Genomic DNA, 17,805 nt, shown 5'->3' on the forward strand with positions numbered 1-17,805 from the left:
TTGCCAAAATTACTTAAAATGTAAAACCTAACTTAAACATCACAGAAAATACAAACAACAAGCTATACCTCAGACCCTATTGAAAAATTATAAAAATGTTTTAACTGTATAGTTACCAATGTAGTAACAATATATACATGATTCAGAAGCAATGATAAACAGTGAGGTAAGAAGTCTTGCCAAGGGGAAAGGCAATCAATGTCAGAGAGGACCATGAGAATTCATGAAGGCTCAGACTTAGAAATGTTGTGCAAACTAAGCTCAGTGTATGATGAGCAAATAAATGCACAAAGATAGGAATAATTATAGCTAACGCTATACGTTAGTCTTGGGAAAAAGAGAAGTGATCTTATTAAACAACTAAAGAAAAAGATTTGCTTAGTGCATGGCAATAATGGACTGCAAATAAGATGTCTGACTGCATTAAGGGGAATGCAGAATAATTTGGGACAAAATTCTATAGGTCTGATCAAGGAATCATAGAAAACTAGAGCTGGAAGGGACCTCAGGAGGTCATCTAGTCCCACCCCCTGCTCAAAACAGGACCATCCCCAAGTAGATCATCCAAGTCAAGGCTTTGTCTAGCCAGGTTTTAAAAACCTCCAAGGAAGGAGATTCCACAACCTCTCTGGGTAACCTGTTCCAGTGTTTTACTACCGTACTCATGAAAAAAAAAAATCCTAATATCTAACCTAAACTTTCCTTCCCAATACTGTCTTGAACTGACTTTTAAATCCATAGGATTTTTGCCTATTTAACACAGGACTATGATAAGTCATCAGTGTTTAACAACTCCTTTATTCAAATGTCTCCCAAAATTTGGGGACAAGTGGGAAGGCTATCTAGAATTCTTTGAAGCCTGTACTTCTACCTGAAAACTCCAAGTACAGACTTAAAAGCCTCTTAGGGTGATTCCCTGTTAGAGAGATTTCCATCTTCCCCACCAGATGACTCTGTGGCTACATTCCAGGGACACCAGAGGTCTGTAAAACCAAAAAGCTGCCTCAAGCTTTCTGGGAATATATTCATCATCATGTATACTAAGAGAGCAGAGCTGCAGTTTATATACAGCCAAGCAATATGTCCTCACTGTGACTACTACATTAATTTTGGTCAATGGAACTCCAAAAAAACAGAAAAAACTGGAAATTAGAAAGACCCTAAGAGGAGGAACCAAAATAGGCCGCTTGCAGATGTTAAAAAAAATCAACAACCTTGCTTTACTGGAAGGAGCAGCGTAGTACTTCAACCCAGCTCTGCAGCATCTGTAAAGATCAGGAGCTTTAGCGGGGCTTTTTGGGACTTCTAGCTAAAGCTGCTTCAATCAGTTATTAGATAAAAGAGCCAAAAGAACTCTACTAAAGCACTCAATCTTTACAGATGTCGGGTGAGCCAGGTTGAAGTAACATCCAAGCCAAGTGCATGGGGCGCAGTGTGGGAATGCACCGAGTTTAAAGTAAAGCGTTTTGGGGGGTGAGTGATTATGTCTGCAAGTACCCAAAATGACTAGAAACCCAGTGGGGCAAGTGTGGCTTTTACCCAAGAAAAGGCTTTTGTCAGAAATAAGTTTTGTACTTTATATAACAATTTGCATTTTCAAGTAATTATGTAGGTACTAAATTAACAGTTTGCTTTAGGAAAAGAAGTGGCATGAGAAGGATAGTAGATATGGAGAACGCTAGTCAGGTCTCCTATTTTGTCTGCTTTGCCCATAGTTTAAGAAAAAGGTGACACCCAAATCAACTACAGGCAATATTTAAAACAGGAAATATGTATCAGCCTCAAAACTTGCTGAACAGGATGTTATTGTGGCATATAGCTTAATGAGAGAAACAATCAAAATAGGAAATTAAAAAAGAAGTTACAATAGCTAGGGAGAAAATCTGCGTAAAGGCTACTAACTAATCCTTATACTTAAGTGTATAATCAGATCACCAGATGGGAGCCCAGAAAAAATAAAATGTATTAAAACAGTACCATAGACTAGGCGTGTATAGTATTTCAGGGGCATACATTCAGACAGGGTCTCCTGGCATGTACTGAACAATTATTTATGTGAGAAGAACATATGACTATTTCTACCTTCCTTTTAATAATCTGGCATTAACACTATTGCAAATGTTTTGTGACTGGGAATCATCAATCCACAAACAGGAGTTCAGAATTCTGGTTTGGAGTAAGCAGGGACCAGGCTGGTGCTCACTGTCCCTTATTAACACTTAAACGGCCTTTTCCCAGGCCTAAGGAATAATGTCAGCACTGCTTTTTATAGCTATATCTACACAGCTGGAAGCTCTCCTTATCCAGATGAGGTACATACAAAACAACATTAAGGTGCTTACTTATTTTGTGCATGTATAAAACAATAGTGTCACCTACTTGTTCCTTTTTTTATCTCTTAATCTTGCAAAATTTGGGTATGGATTTGAATGTTCAGGAAGTCTCATATTCCTGGCTCTGAAACTTTATAAAACTTTCAGTATTCTGAACATCTGCTGTCTTTATTTGCAATACATCAAGATGGCTCCCAATCCTTATAAACTGTGCATGTTGAAGTGAGAACAGTAAACAGGGCTGTCATTTCCTTGTTTTAAATGAGATTGAACCCAAGTGCACCTCTACTGAGATGGCCACTTTTTAGATTTTCTGTGTAGCAGATTGGAAAAGCTACATTATAGACCAGGGGTGGGCAAAATACAGCCCATGTGCCAGGCTATTCTATCCAGCCCACAGGGCCCCTAAAAAAAAATTAGAAAATTAATATGTATCTGCCCCATGCTGTCTGTCAAAGATGACAGGAGCTGGGGCAATAGGACCCAGGGGGAGCCAGCGACAGAACTAAACAGCTGTGGCAGCAAGTCTGACCTGGCCCGCCTCCCCGCCACTCCCACCCCCTCTCCTCCCTCCCCCAAGCCCCAGTCAGAAGCCTCTGCCTAACAGGGGCTTCTGGAGGCCTCTGGCCTGGGACTGTTCCTGCCTCCCTGTGCCAAGGGAAATACAGGTAAGTAGGAGGGGGGAGGAAGACAGGGAAAGGCCACAGATGATTGCCCCAGTCCTCACAGCCGCCTGGCTCCTGAACCACATGGTGCCGGTGGGTAGGAGAGAAGGGAAATGGCTGTGGCAGGCAGGGCTAGGAGCAGCAAGTGGGCATGTGGAGTGCAGCGACAGCCGGGTGGGAGTGCAGGACCTGCGTTGGTGGCCCAGGGCCAGTGCCAGCAGGACCCAGAGCGGGGTGGCAGAAGTGCGGGGCCCAGGCTGGCAGAGGCTCTGTGGAGCTGGGCTGGCTCCCTCCTCTCCCTGCTTGAGCAGTGCAGCCCGGCTCCATAGAGCCCCTGCCAGCCCAGACCCCATGCTTCTGCTGTCCCGCGCCAGGCCCTGGTGCACCGGCAGAGGCCCTGCACTCTGGCCAGGTGTCACTGCATTTTGCCTGCCCTCTCGCTGCCCTTTTCCCTGCCTGCCGTAGCCATTTTCCCATTCACCCCTCGACCCGCCACGCTCCAGTATCACATGGTTACCAGCTGCAGTGCCGGGACTGCAGAAGCAGCTGGGACGTGGTGCCAGACCAGCCGGGGGGGGGAGGGGGGGGAGGAGGGGAAAGCAGCAGGAGAAAGGCAGCAGTGGCAGACGATGGACAAGTGGCAGCAAATGGGAGCATGGGGCCCATGACAGTCCCCAGGACCAGGAGTGGCAGGAGCGGAGAGCCCCAGCTTGCAGGAGCGCTGGTGGGGGCTCTGCCTGCCATGGGGGGAGGGGCAGGCTGTGGGCAAACCCTTCCCTAGCCACCCTCCCCCCACACACTCACAGCCCCCAACAAAACCCATACCCACCCCCACTCCACACCCACCCACACCTATCCACCTCCCCACAAATCCCACATACACCCATCCCCACACCCCACATACCCACAAACCTATACCCCACCCCCTCACAATATACAAGACTTCATTTTAAGATATTATACTATCACCTCTATGTACACTATAAAAACACATGTAAATCAGGACAAAAATATTTTTAAATGAAATTAATGAATGTTGTAGTACGTGTTTGATTTTTAGAATATAATTTGGTATTTTTCTGGTTCAGAGATAGCAAAACCCCTCACTGAAAAGAGAACTTCTGAGGGCAACGGTGGCAAAGGTCAGGGGTTAGGGGGTGGAACTTCAGGTCCCAAGATGGTGACCAGGGGGCAGGGCACCTGTCAAAAGGCAGGGCTACCCATACAGCCCTCAATGGCTTGCCAAAACTCGGTAAGCGGCCCTCCACTCGAAATAATTGCCCACCCTGTTACAGACAAATGTGAAAGCAGAAGGCAACCTAAAGAGGTGCACAGAAATGTATGATTTCAAAGACAGTCTGAAAGGGGGTTCAAGGAAATATTGGGGACTTGTGGCAAAATGAAGGAACTGTAAAAAACTTGGTGTTCAGGAAAACGTGGGAGGCAGAACAAGGTTTTTATAAAAGGAAAGGAAGGAGAAATGCAGGGGTAGATTACTGTAGTGCTAACAAAAAACAAGTGGAGGAAACCTGAGTAGGGGAAATGAAGGGATGGGGCTAAGAGAAAGATAGAGAAAAAAGACAAAAATGGGTAACAGAGGGCTGAAGAGGAAAAGGGCTAATGAGGAGGCCTGTATATTTCACATTGCATCTTGGCCTACGAAAACCTAGGGAGAGCAGAAAAGCTCAAAAACGCATTTTTTTTTATTTTTACAAGTCTGTGCATAAATATTTAACATTTCACAATTTTATGGCAATTTCATAATTTATGGAGGCCTAATTTACATTTTTGAATGCCTGGGATTCCAATACAGGATATATAACATAAGTAAATGATTTAGCCATAGGATTTATACCACATCTGTGTGGTGCAAATGTATTTGCAACATAAACTGATGCACAAAGTCAACTACAATGGCCCTGTTTGCGACTATAATAATAAAAAAAATCCATGAAGCAGGGACTTTTAGAAGACCAAAACAATATATTGCAATACTACCTGATGCTCTGTGGAGGTAAATGAAAACATGCAGGCTTTACTTTCATTTAACTCCTATCAGCTATCACAAGGGGAAGAGGGGAAAGGGAAAAGAAATGCACTTTTGAATGGCTATAAATAGTGGCAGCCTGCATTCAGGTGGAAAACCATACCTGGTTCCCCACCATTTCTGATCGGAGAGAACAGATGTACTGTAACTGCACTATTCAGACTTAGCATATAAAGTTGACAGGTAACTGAAGGATGCTGGTAGCTTGAAGCAATTTCTCTCTTACCCTAGAGTTGAATGAGTGCAGAACCAGGCTCTTCTGACATATGGATACCCATATGCTTCATCACTGTGCAGTTATGCTTTTGAATCACGATGTGCCACATTTTAAACTATCCTGGCAGTAGTTTTACTTTGCAAGATCAACAGAATTAAGGCCAATCCAGAGATCTTAAACTGAATTAAAATGAATACTGCATACATTTATACTCTCTAGTGCACAGGGAGAAATCAGAGGTGACATTATATTCACAGTCCCCACATAAGTTTGTTGTTAAACCACAAAGAGTAGCTTAAAGCAGTGATTTCTCAACCAGGGTACCGTGTCATCCTGGGGTGCCTAGAGATAAAGGGTGCAACACAACATTAGCACTGGGAGATGTGCAAACATGCTTTGCACTATTTGCGGTATAAAATCCAAGCGGTTTTTTTTACAGCCGTCCTCCCCCGATATAGTACAGTTTTTCTCTCCAGATCCCAGGTGTAAAACTTTACGGCTAAAAAAAAATCCCTCCAAAGCACAGAGCAGGGCTACAAAGTGAGCTGCCCTTTTATGTACTTTTACAAGATATACTCCAAGATTTCAAATATGAATCATCCATAGTGTTAAAAGCATGTTGACCTGTTGTGGTCTTTCTTAGTTATTTACAGTAGAAAACTTGCTCTTGTATTTTCCTGTAGTAAAAAAATGAATGTAAATTAAGAGCTGGAATTTTCCAAGGAGTGCCTTTGGTCTACCAAGGGATGCCTCAAGTCTGAAAAGGTTGAGAATCACTGGTTTAAAGGATATGTTTTGTGCCCTATTGATCTGAATTACTAATGGAGGGGACCTTTCCATCAAATCTGTTTATGTGCACACATCAAAAAACTATTGTATCATATTAATGATACAAAGGTATTAATGATACAAAGGAGTAGTTACACCATTGTAACAACACATTCCTTCCAAGGAGAAGAAAAATCAGAAAATATAGTTGCATTAGTCTTCAGGGTTTTATTCAATGATTGTTAAAAAATAAAGTGTAGCAGAGTTACTGCTACGCACTAAAATCTAATAGCATCTTCCCTTTCTTGGAGTCCTAGAGTAACAAGTTATGAAACCATGCTGCAAAAAACCAAGGAGGCTGAGATCATATCAAATCAGAGTATTTATTGCATTAAAATTTAACACACTGACAGACTGAGTTAGCATGAAACTCCATGTCTCATTCAAGTGTGCACTTCATGAGGTCCAAAGATATTAACAGAGTAGCCCAGCTGCATTAACTACTTTCTGTGACAATAAAAGATTTGTAAAATGATAGATTGGACCCTCTGGATTTCCAAATCCAATTTATAATTAACATCTTAGTTATCATGAAAATGTCACAAAACTAGGCATCAGCAATGGATACAGGTGCAAATCAAACCTTCAGTCCTATATTAACACCAACTCAACCTATACTCTGTAGAATTATAGACAGAATCACTTAACATAACATTCAAATACAATTGCAATTATTTTCATGTGCAAGCTTAAAGATTTATTAATAAAACAAGATCAGAATCTTAAGGGATGGAAAAGACCACACCAATTAGGTAGCATTCAACTTCCTGTAAATCTTGGCTTTATTCTCAAATAAGAGGATATGCTAATTATTAGAAAACAAACTACGCTTGATGTTGGATATACTACATCTCCTGGTTGAAGTACTGGTGCTTCAGATTTGATTTGACAGCATCCAACATACCTATTTCTCAAACAATGAAAAATATTCTCTTTCTTTAAAGAGACAGTGATGGGAGAGGCAAAGAAGAAAAGAACCCATAAAAACAAAAGTGGAACATCAGGTCAATATGCACTTTACAGACTAAATAGATAAGCTATATATAGAGCACAAGCTTTCATGGAGTTCACTTCATCAGATGCTGTGAAAGGACAAGGGACTTCATACTAACAGGGACCTCTTGCTTTTATTCACAGTCCTCCCTGTATTATCACTATTTGTCCTTTACCTCCTTATCAGCTGCCACTGTCACCTGACAAAGTTCCCTGAGAGGCTTGTTTGCCTGTTTAACTTTGAATGCAAGAAGAGGAGAAATTACATCATGCAAAGAACATGATTGTTTTATTGAGGCCATATGACCAAGACTAGAAATGTAAGTAGGAAAAGTTAACAGTATGGCTTGCCTACTTTATAAAAAACAGAGTCATTTATACATCAAATTACATTTTGAAATACTTGATGACTCTTATCCTATTCATGAGCTGTTCTATCCACATCTATTTTGAAATTAAAATTCAAAGATTTACTAACTTATACACAACATTCTTATTTTTGCACAAAACATACCAGGTTTCCATATTTTATTTGCTCATCAGGGCTCACATGACTCTAGTACTTATGCAAATACTTGTTAATTTTAGTTTACTTAACAACATGGGTCTGTGCGAGTGAAACATGCATGCAAGACTAAATCAAATCCCTTAATGCCTGAAGAATAACATAGGCTCCATAGAGAAAAGGTGAAGGGGTTTGTAGGGGCAAAACCAATCCCCTCAGTTTCTAGGTATAAACAGGTAAAATATCAGACTGATGAACACAGCAATGACGGGAAGGGAGGAGGGCCTGAAAAACATCCTCTCCTCTTGCTACTGAACATATACATACAATCTCTATATGGAAACCAGGAGTCCAAAGGTTTTACAGGGAGACTACAGCCTACCATGTAGGACAAAGCTACTGTAAGAGGCAGCGATTTTCAACAAAGCAGTTGCAGCAAATGTGTAATTTAACACTGATGGTGACAGCACTAACTTTATATATAAAGGCAACAGTAATAACTGTATATATAACACCATATGAATCTTTGTTATCGCTCTACAGCAGTAAGTGACCTGCTGCTCAAATTGATATGCTCTGTGCAGTCAGCAACTGCAGAAGTACTCCAGAAGCAGCCAGTAATGGGTGTGCTGATCCTCTCTTTTTCCTCCCTTACCCTGTAGATGTGCCTTTTTTTTCATGCCTCTACGATCTTATCCCTCTCCGCATCAAGACAGACAACCAGCACCTTCTTGGGTGTATACCACGTAGCTCTCACTGATTCCTGTTTAATTCAACCCTTCTTGACAGATTTTCAACAGGAGGATTAATTTAAAGTCAATATGTGTTGTACTATACAATAATCTGAAATCTAACATTACCTCAACACCTCTGTGTAGTCAAAAGCCTGACAGGGATGAACAACACCTTCTACAGGAATATAGGAAGAGTGTGAACAGCTTGCTCCAGCTGCAAGCTTAACAGTAACACTGGTCAGATGGGGAAGCAGTGGGTCTTATGAAACAAAGGTATATTTATTAATGGTATTTGCTACCGTAACTGCAATTCTACATACAGTTGTTACAAATTTCTGGAAGGGAGAGTAACTGGTCCCTCTGAGTTAAGCACATTAAACTCCTTACATTTTGCTTCCACCTGGGTTGTGGTAACTTCCATTTCATCTTACCTTTGCCTCTATGTCTAGCATTATACCCTTATTGAAAACATACGGCTGTGTAACTGCCTTTTGAAGGTGTAAAGTGAAAAACAATTTTGTCCCCAGTCTCTCTCTCTCAACATTTCTGAGATCTTTTGTCCCTGTCTAAATTAAACCCTGAGAATCCATTGCAAAGATATGGCAACAGTCTGAACCTCTTTTACCAGCCTTCTCCAAGGTGATTTTGACCCAAACAGCTTCTATTTTAGCCATGTTATATGTTGTCTTACCTCTCTGAGGTCTAACACACCTTACGTATAAAGCAATCCAGCTTTATTTTTATCTATCCTAAGCAGCATGCATCTTTCAACATCTTTCTATCATGGCTGCTATTCCCTCACATTTCTATTACTCCTGTAACACATCCAATTTCATGCCCTGAACCCGTAGTTCAAGTTCCTCCATTTTGTTGCCCAAGCTCCTAGCATTTGAATGCAAACAAAATTCCACCCTGACATAAATGCTACTCCAACTTGCTTAACTGCAGAAAGACTTTAGAGATGACTAATTTGGGTTAACGAAAGAAGTAGGCTGTCCCATTTTTCCAGCTTTCCATCCAGACACACTAATTTGTAACTAAGGAACAAGAAGGTAAGTTAAGGAACAAGAAGGTAAAAAACAATGGGCCCCATGGAACTCGGAGCAGGGAGGCAGCAAAGGCACCAGTCGCAGGGCTCAAGTGCCTATATACTAATGCTAGGAGCATGGGGAACAAGCAGGATGAACTAGCGCTCCTGCTTGCACTAAACACCTATGACTTAGTGGGGCTAACAGAGACCTGGTGGGATTCATCCCATGACTGGGCAGTACATATTGAGGGCTATAGACTGTATAGAAAGGACAGGTCGGGGAAGAAAGGGGGGGGGGGTTGCACTTTATGTCAGCGAGCAATACACATCAACCCTCATCAAGACAGAATCCGAGGTTGAGGAAGTAGAAGGATTGTGGGTTAGGCTACATGGCGGGCAAGGAGAAAGGGATTTGGTGGTAGGGGTCTGTTACAGACCCCCACACCAAGGGGAAGAAATAGATGCGGGGCTCCTGAGGCAACTCTCGGAGACCATAAAAGCTAAAGAGGCGGTAGTCATGGGGGACCTAAACTACCCGGACATCTGCTGGGAGACGCAGACAGCAAGGTCCCATCGCTCACGCAGGTTTCTAACTTGTGTACAGGACCTCCACCTGACACAGGAGGTGCATGGTCCCACTAGGGGGAATGCCATACTGGATCTGGTATTGGCAACGGGAGATGACATGATAGGGGACCTCCAGATCGGTAGCTATCTGGGAGACAGTGATCACCTTATAATAGAATTCAACATAAGACGGCGAGTGGGTAAGGTAACTAGTAGGGTAAAAGTGCTAGACTTTAGGAAAGCTGATCTCATTGCACTCAGGCGATTAGTCAAGGAAGCACTGCAGAGTAGGAGTTTTGATGGGATGGGTGCCCAAGAAGGGTGGCTGTGCCTAAAGGAAACGATCCTTTGGGCACAAAGCAAGACGATCCCCGAGCGAGGCAAAAGAGGGAAAGGGGCCAGGAGGCTTCCATGGCTGACCAGAGAAATCCAGGGCAGCCTAAGGGCCAAAAGGGGAGCACATAAGAAGTGGAAACAGGGTGAGATCACTAAAGCTGAATATACCTCCTCTGCTCGTGCTTGTAGGGAGGCAGTTAGGTGGGCCAAAGCTACCATGGAGCTGAGGATGGCATCCCAAGTAAAGGACAACAAGAAATTGTTTTTTAGATATACTGGGAGTAAAAGGAAGGCCCAGGGAGGAATAGGACCGCTGCTAAATGGGCAGAAACAATTGGTGACAGATAGGGGGGACAAGGCTGAACTCCTCAACAAGTTCTTTGCCTCAGTGTTCCTAAGCGAGGGGCACGACAAGTCTCTCACTGGGGTTGTAGAGAGGCAGCAGCAAGGCGCCAGACTTCCATGCGTAGATCCTGAGGTGGTGCAGAGTCACTTGGAAGAACTGGATGCCTTTAAGTCGGCAGGCCCGGATGGGCTCCATCCGAGGGTGCTGAAGGCACTGGCCGACGTCATTGCAGAGCCACTGGAGGGAATATTCGAATGCTCGTGGTGCACGGGCCAAGTCCCGGAGGACTGGAAAAGGGCTAACGTGGTCCCCATTTTCAAAAAGGGGAGGAAGGAGGACCCGGGCAACTATAGGCCGGTCAGTCTCACCTCCATCCTTGGTAAAGTCTTTGAAAAAATTATCAAGGCTCACATTTGTGAGAGCCCGGCAGGACAAATTATGCTGAGGGGAAACCAGCATGGGTTTGTGGCGGGCAGATCGTGCCTGACCAACCTAGTCTCTTTCTATGACCAGGTTACGAAACGCCTGGACACAGGAGGAGGGGTGGATGTCGTATACTTAGACTTCAGGAAGGCCTTCGATACGGTATCCCACCCCATACTGGTGAACAAGTTAAGAGGCTGTGATGTGGATGACTACACAGTCCGGTGGGTGGCGAATTGGCTAGAGGGTCGCACCCAAAGAGTCGTGGTAGATGGGTCGGTCTCGACCTGGAAGGGTGTGGGCAGTGGGGTCCCGCAGGGCTCGGTCCTTGGACCGATACTCTTTAATGTCTTCATCAGCGACTTGGACGTGGGAGTGAAATGTACTCTGTCCAAGTTTGCAGATGACACAAAGCTATGGGGAGAAGTGGACACGCCGGAGGGCAGGGAACAGCTGCAGGCAGACCTGGATAGGTTGGACAAGTGGGCAGAAAACAACAGGATGCAGTTCAACAAGGAGAAATGCAAAGTGCTGCACCTAGGGAGGAAAAATGTCCAGCACACCTACAGCCTAGGGAATGACCTGCTGGGTGGCACAGAGGTGGAAAGGGATCTTGGAGTCCTAGTGGACTCCAAGATGAACATGAGCCGGCAGTGTGACGAAGCCATCAGAAAAGCCAATGGCACTTTATCGTGCATCAGCAGATGCATGACAAATAGGTCCAGGGAGGTGATACTTCCCCTCTATAGGGCGTTGGTCAGACCGCAGTTGGAGTACTGCGTGCAATTCTGGGCGCCACACTTCAAGGATGCGGATAACCTGGAGAGGGTACAGCGAAGGGCAACTCGTATGGTCAAGGGCCTGCAGACCAAGCCCTACGAGGAGAGACTAGAGAAACTGGACCTTTTCAGCCTCCGCAAGAAAAGGTTGAGAGGCGACCTTGTAGCTGCCTATAAGTTCATCACGGGGGCACAGAAGGGAATTGGTGAGGATTTATTCACCAAGGCGCCCCCGGCGCTTACAAGAAACAATGGCCACAAGCTAGTAGAGAGCAGATTTAGACTGGACATAAGGAAGAACTTCTTCACAGTTCGAGTGGCCAAGGTCTGGAACGGGCTCCCAAGAGAGGTGGTGCTCTCCCCTACCCTGGGGGTCTTCAAGAGGAGGTTAGATGAGTATCTAGCTGGGGTCATCTAGACCCAGCACTCTTTCCTGCTTATGCAGGGGGTCGGACTCGATGATCTATTGAGGTCCCTTCCGACCCTAACATCTATGAATCTATGCTAATTACAATTATTTACCCTGACATAAATGCTTTATTTCAAATTCCACAGTTCTTGTGGAAAGAAAATAAATGAAGTCATGGATTGTTTTTATTCACGAAGACACAAATACACATACCTCAGTGTTCTTATCATTGTTTAAGGCATAAAAATAAATACTTGAAGGTAGCCTATGTGCAAAATAGCACAGAGAGAAAGCAGCTCTACAAATATCTGCCTTGAATAAATACCAATGACAATGCAGTACACGCTAAATACAGAGAGAATTTTGGAGAAATTGGGCTTTGTTGTAAGGCAGAACAGCTGGTATACCTACTTACACGTTCCAAGCATAAGAATTGACTATAATTTGAAAAACTGAAATAATATGGCTTTAATAACTTTAATTGTTGTACTCAAAGCAACTCTTAAAAATAACTTTGATATGCAATAATGAAAAATCTTTTGCTAATATTTTGGTAGAAATGGAGATAAGGTGTTGAATAAGTATGGTAACATACACTAAGTTTTTGCAATCTCCCAATTCAGGGACCAGCCTTACATTAGATGGGTCACACAGGACCTGTTTTTTTTGGTTAACTCTTCAATCTAATGAATGCCTGGGGGAATGCAGGATAACAAATTTCTATAACAGAGATCCAAAATGAGGAGTAATTCAGAAGCCCAGATCAGGTTTTTTACAATTCTAAGCACACAATTAGCTGCATATAGCCAGCTATATCAGCCCCACAGGGAAGGTGGGAGAGGGGGAACAAAGCGTAAAACCAGTAGGCTTTGTATAATCTCTATTAAGATGTGGCTTTGAACCAGCACAGTTTCACTCCCTTCACAGAAACGTGCATCTTCCATTTCCACACATCTGACATCCAGAAATTTTGGAAAGAATGTGCAGGACTCATGGCACAGGAGGCATGAATTACTTTGCATGGCACCTTCCTCCTCCAGAACTGTTATTTCCCCACCTAAATAGCCTGGCAATCATTTTCAGAATTATTTTAACTGCATCTTTGCTCCATATTCTCAAGTCCCACTCAGGGAAAGTCAAATGGATCACAAACAGGAGCAAATCAAATGCACAGACTTAGGCAGCCCGGCACTCAATTCAGTGCTACTCTCAAGGGAAGGAATAGAAGGAAGCCCCATTCGTTTGGCAGAAAAGTTAAAGGAAGATCAGCCAGGTACAAGCAGCTGATCTTTCCTAAGAAGCATATGTAACTTGGCCCTGTATTTGTATTTTGAATCAGATAACAGCAACTGTAAATGGCCTAAGGCCCCCCACATAAATATGTTTAAACTCCACTGTATCCTAAAATTATGTTAACATTCAAAGTGATACCAAGTAGCTACATGCTGGACATGTCTACATAAGACGCTATGTTGCTGTAGTGACACGCTACGGCGACGCAGCTCGTTTCTAGTGACGTAGAGGCTCAAACTGTGATGCTGCCGCTACTGCTCAGTAGCAACAAGATACTGCGCAGTAGGGTTGGAAATGACCTGTATCATACCAGGACGCGGAGTACCAACAGTTGCTGCACAGTGCTGTGCTAAAGCAAGTACTAAATGTCTGTACAGTAAAAACTTTGCAGTCAGGTGCAGGTATAGATGTGCCCACTACATGCAAGATCCCATGCACCTCCTCAGAATGCTCACCTGGTGGTTTCCCAATCCTGGTCATCCTTATCTTTGTCCTCTTTGGAATCGGAAGTGTGAGGGTGTTTCTGCACAATCCTCATCCCACCAGCTTTCACTGGAAAGAAAAAATGGAGAAGGAAATCAAAGAGATAACTAAGATAAAAAGAACAAGGAAATTTAAGAGGCAAATTTAAAAATGAAATAAATAAAAATAAAAAGATCAAATGCAAATTTGCAGACTAAATTTAAGAATTACGTCTATGCATGGTGATTACTGGATCAAAAAATATTTACAGGTGAAAGTTTTAAGCAGTAGCTGTGCCAGGCCTCTTGCATTGCCTTGGGTCACCCTCACAGCTTGTCCTTTATTATAGTACCAATACTGTTTAGGAGGTGCAACATTTATTTCAACCCATCTCCATTAATCTGGGGCAAAAAAAGGAAGAAATTATGATGTTGGATTATCTCACACATGAATTCTTTTGTTATTGTATAATTTTACTATGCTACACAAAAAGTGCTGGAAAAGTGCATTTTTATTATTCCAAATTAAATCTATACACCAAGTAATTGTTTTTTGAACATAAAGATATTTTCTTCAAATAACAGTACAAAAAAAATCCAAAGGACACTCAATTTATCTGGGTGCAAAGCATTTACCACACCTCAAATCCAATTGACATGTTCTCATAGCTTACATTTAGTAACAATAGAAATTAATATTCACTCTGAAAGTTCAAGAAAAATGAAGGTCAATATGTAGTGTTCATTGTCCATCCTGAGATAAAAGTAAAAAGCAATCTATAATCATGATTTAGGTGGTATCTGATTTGGGACACTACAACAAAATGAAAAGTAAAACTGAAAGCTTTTAGTAGTGATAGTAGCAACAACAAAAAAATCTTCTCGACTGGAATACAGAGAAACAAGATTTTAAGGCGATTGTGTCCTTCAAGAAAATAGGTTCAATTATTTTCCAATAAACATTAGAAACCATAAGAGACAAAACTCCACACATGCATAAAAAAGCACATCTAACTTTTTAGTTTGTTTCAAGCTGATATTATCTCTACTGTGGAAGAGTTTGCTGGCAGTCTCAAATGAGGTGTGGCAATTTGAATAGGCCTTAAAAACCTTATCACACACACTGTACCTCCAAAAAGAGCAGAAGCATCAATATCTCTTTTGTAGCTATTATGTAGACAGAGCAGAAACAGAGAAATCAGGAAACCTTGATTTCTAAATTCTGAAAATAAACCCAAAGTCCTGAAGCTGCACAGCTTTGCTGCACAAGTTAGAATTTATTACCCAGTGTACCATAGTTCCTTAATTCCCTTCTTCCCCCATTTAACCTGGGCAGGGGTTGGAATGTTGGATTCATGTTGGAATCAAGTACAAGGTAGCAAGTAGCTGTTGCCTGCCCCTCTGCATCCCCTGCCTCTCCCCTCACCCACAGCCCAGTTCCTGGCCCCCTTCCTACCTAGGGTTACCATGCGTCCGGGTTTTCTCAGACATGTCCTCCTTTTTGGCCCCCTCTCCTTGTGTCCAGGCAGGTTTTTAAAATGCTAGTAAATGTCTAGGTTTTTGCTTTGCCTCCGCTTTTCCCGGCTGGCTGCTTGGGGCTGGGAGCAGCAGGCAAGGCGATTGGCTGTCAGGGGTCATGTGGTCTGGGTGTGTGTGTGTGTGCGTGTGCGTGCGCATGAACACTGGAGCTGTGTGAGCAGCACGGTTTGGGGTCACAGTGCTACGGGTTGGGAGTGAAGGGCACTGGCAGGGCTAGGGGGTGGGGGACTGCAGGTCAGGAGTGCGAGGCACTGGCAGGGCTGGGGGGTGGGATTCTTCGGGTCAGGAGTGAGAGGCACTGGCAGGGCGGGGGAGCAGGGGTTTAGGGGTGAGGGAGGAAGGGCACAGGCATATCACTGCCCCTCCCTCCACCACAACCATACCCCTCCCCTGCCCCTCCCCTCTAGAGGTGTCATCTTTTTTGATCCTGGAAATATGGCGACCCTATTTCCCCTCTGCACTGTTTCTGGTACCTTCCACCACAGCCTTGGCCATCTCCCTCTCACAGTCCCTGTGGGGAAGATGGACTTGGGGCCCAAAACTGTGGAGGGAACAGGCACAACAGAGGGCATGTGCAGGGGACAGGTTGCAGGGGACAAGCTTCTTGCCCCCTCCCCAGCTTTCCCCCACCACTTCCACACCACCTGCCTTCTCCTGCCTATACCCACTGCCCCCCCCCTCCTGCCCTACTGCATGCCCCTCACTGTCTACTCCCCTGACACTGCTTTCCCTGCTGCAGTGGTGGTGACAAATTTAAGACAAATCTCCAACAATCAGATTCTGTACGTGAAAAGTTATAACAGATGCCTACATTTGCCATGTACAGAATCTAACTATTAGGTGGGGGGTCATCTTAAATTCAGGGTTGTCATGGGTTCAATTAAATATGATAAGTTTTGGGCATATTAGAGAATAAAACGCAAAAAAGCTGTGTGAATTTGCCTTAACACAGGGTAACATTGGTTTGCTTATAGAGGCTTGTTTGTTAGATTGTTTTAAACTACCATCACCTTTTCCTTAAAATAGTGAGGAATCAGTACCTTTAAAATGCTCAGATTTAACAATGGAGAATAATTTAGGACAGAAAGTGGCAACATAAAGAAAGCATTTGGCAAACTATTTACCATAGCAAAGAATTTATAATAAAATAAATTTAGCATACTTGCATTATCTTTAAAGCATAAAATGTAGAAAAACCAAAACAAAACCCAAAGCCGTACAATAGATAGTGAGACCTATTTTGCAACCTCTCAGACATTAAGAAAAGGATTTTACTAATGTACACAAAGAAATGTAATTCTTGAGGTGATATCAGCACAATCTCCTGCTACTATTTCATGATGCAAACTATTTACAGACTCAGTTTGTTTATGAGAGGGCTTATCCAAATGCCATCCAACAGTATCATCTCCATGCAACTTTAACAACTAAGACAATTAACATCATAAATACCTTCCCAGCATAAGCTTGCTCTTACAGATTAAAACAACTATAAAAAGGCAGCAACAAAAACAACACCATTGTAGATAAACTGTTGTCGGACACACTAGAAAACAGGCAGCATAACGGCGTATTTTGCATTTGAAATAAAGCAAACCATATCATGATCATACTACCTTGCATCATTTCTAGACTAACAACAAACATAAATATTTCCACTGGCAAGAACAAGGGGAACAGACCAAAAGCAGAAATTTCATTTTAATCATCACCTGTTCCAGTCTACAAGCTCAGTTGCATTGAGTCGCCTTTACTCAGGTGAACAGACATTAATCTTCAGGGACTGTCTTCAATTCACAAATGTAACAACTTACCTCTGGCAAAAGCATTAGAAATTGCTTTAAAAGCTATTTCTATTTAAAAGCACCATTACCCTGCTTGTGTCTTTAGCCAATAAATGTATTTACCACCAAACAGGAAGCCAAAAATCCATCCATCCATCTGTCCCCCCACCCACCCACTTTCAGCACTAAATCTGGCTGTCTTAGGATCTTCTCCACTTACATTACGCACAATAACAAGTTATTTGCCAGTTTGTTCTTGTGTTATTCAGAGCTGGGGAATATGAATAGTCTAGATCAGTGGTGGTTCTCTACTCTTGAAAAATGCCAGCTCTGTTTTCACTCATTTTTTACTACAAAAAAATAACAGCAATTTTTCTATTGCAAAAAACTAAGAAAGATAACAGCAGGTCAGAATATTGTAACACTATGGATTTCCATGTGAAAACTCTGGATTTTTCTTCTGAGGCATGTGTAGGTGTCTGCACACCTAGTATTGTACAGCACCCTTAAAAGGAT

At 43.0% G+C, this 17,805-nt stretch overlaps 1 protein-coding gene across 3 annotated transcripts in view; it reads right to left on the reverse strand.

Moving 5' to 3' along the window:
- Positions 1-17,805, reverse strand: part of DAP (death associated protein) — a 97,363-nt gene that overhangs the window by 73,144 nt on the left and 6,414 nt on the right. For all 3 annotated transcript variants that reach the window (XM_006267467.4, XM_059728599.1, XM_014610044.3), the window contains one exon: positions 13,961-14,057. In XM_006267467.4, coding sequence (XP_006267529.1) covers positions 13,961-14,057 — 97 coding nt within the window. The remainder of the gene's footprint in view (positions 1-13,960; positions 14,058-17,805) is intronic.

The sequence above is a fragment of the Alligator mississippiensis genome, chromosome 5 (assembly GCF_030867095.1).
Source record: "Alligator mississippiensis isolate rAllMis1 chromosome 5, rAllMis1, whole genome shotgun sequence".
NCBI lineage: Eukaryota > Metazoa > Chordata > Crocodylia > Alligatoridae > Alligator > Alligator mississippiensis.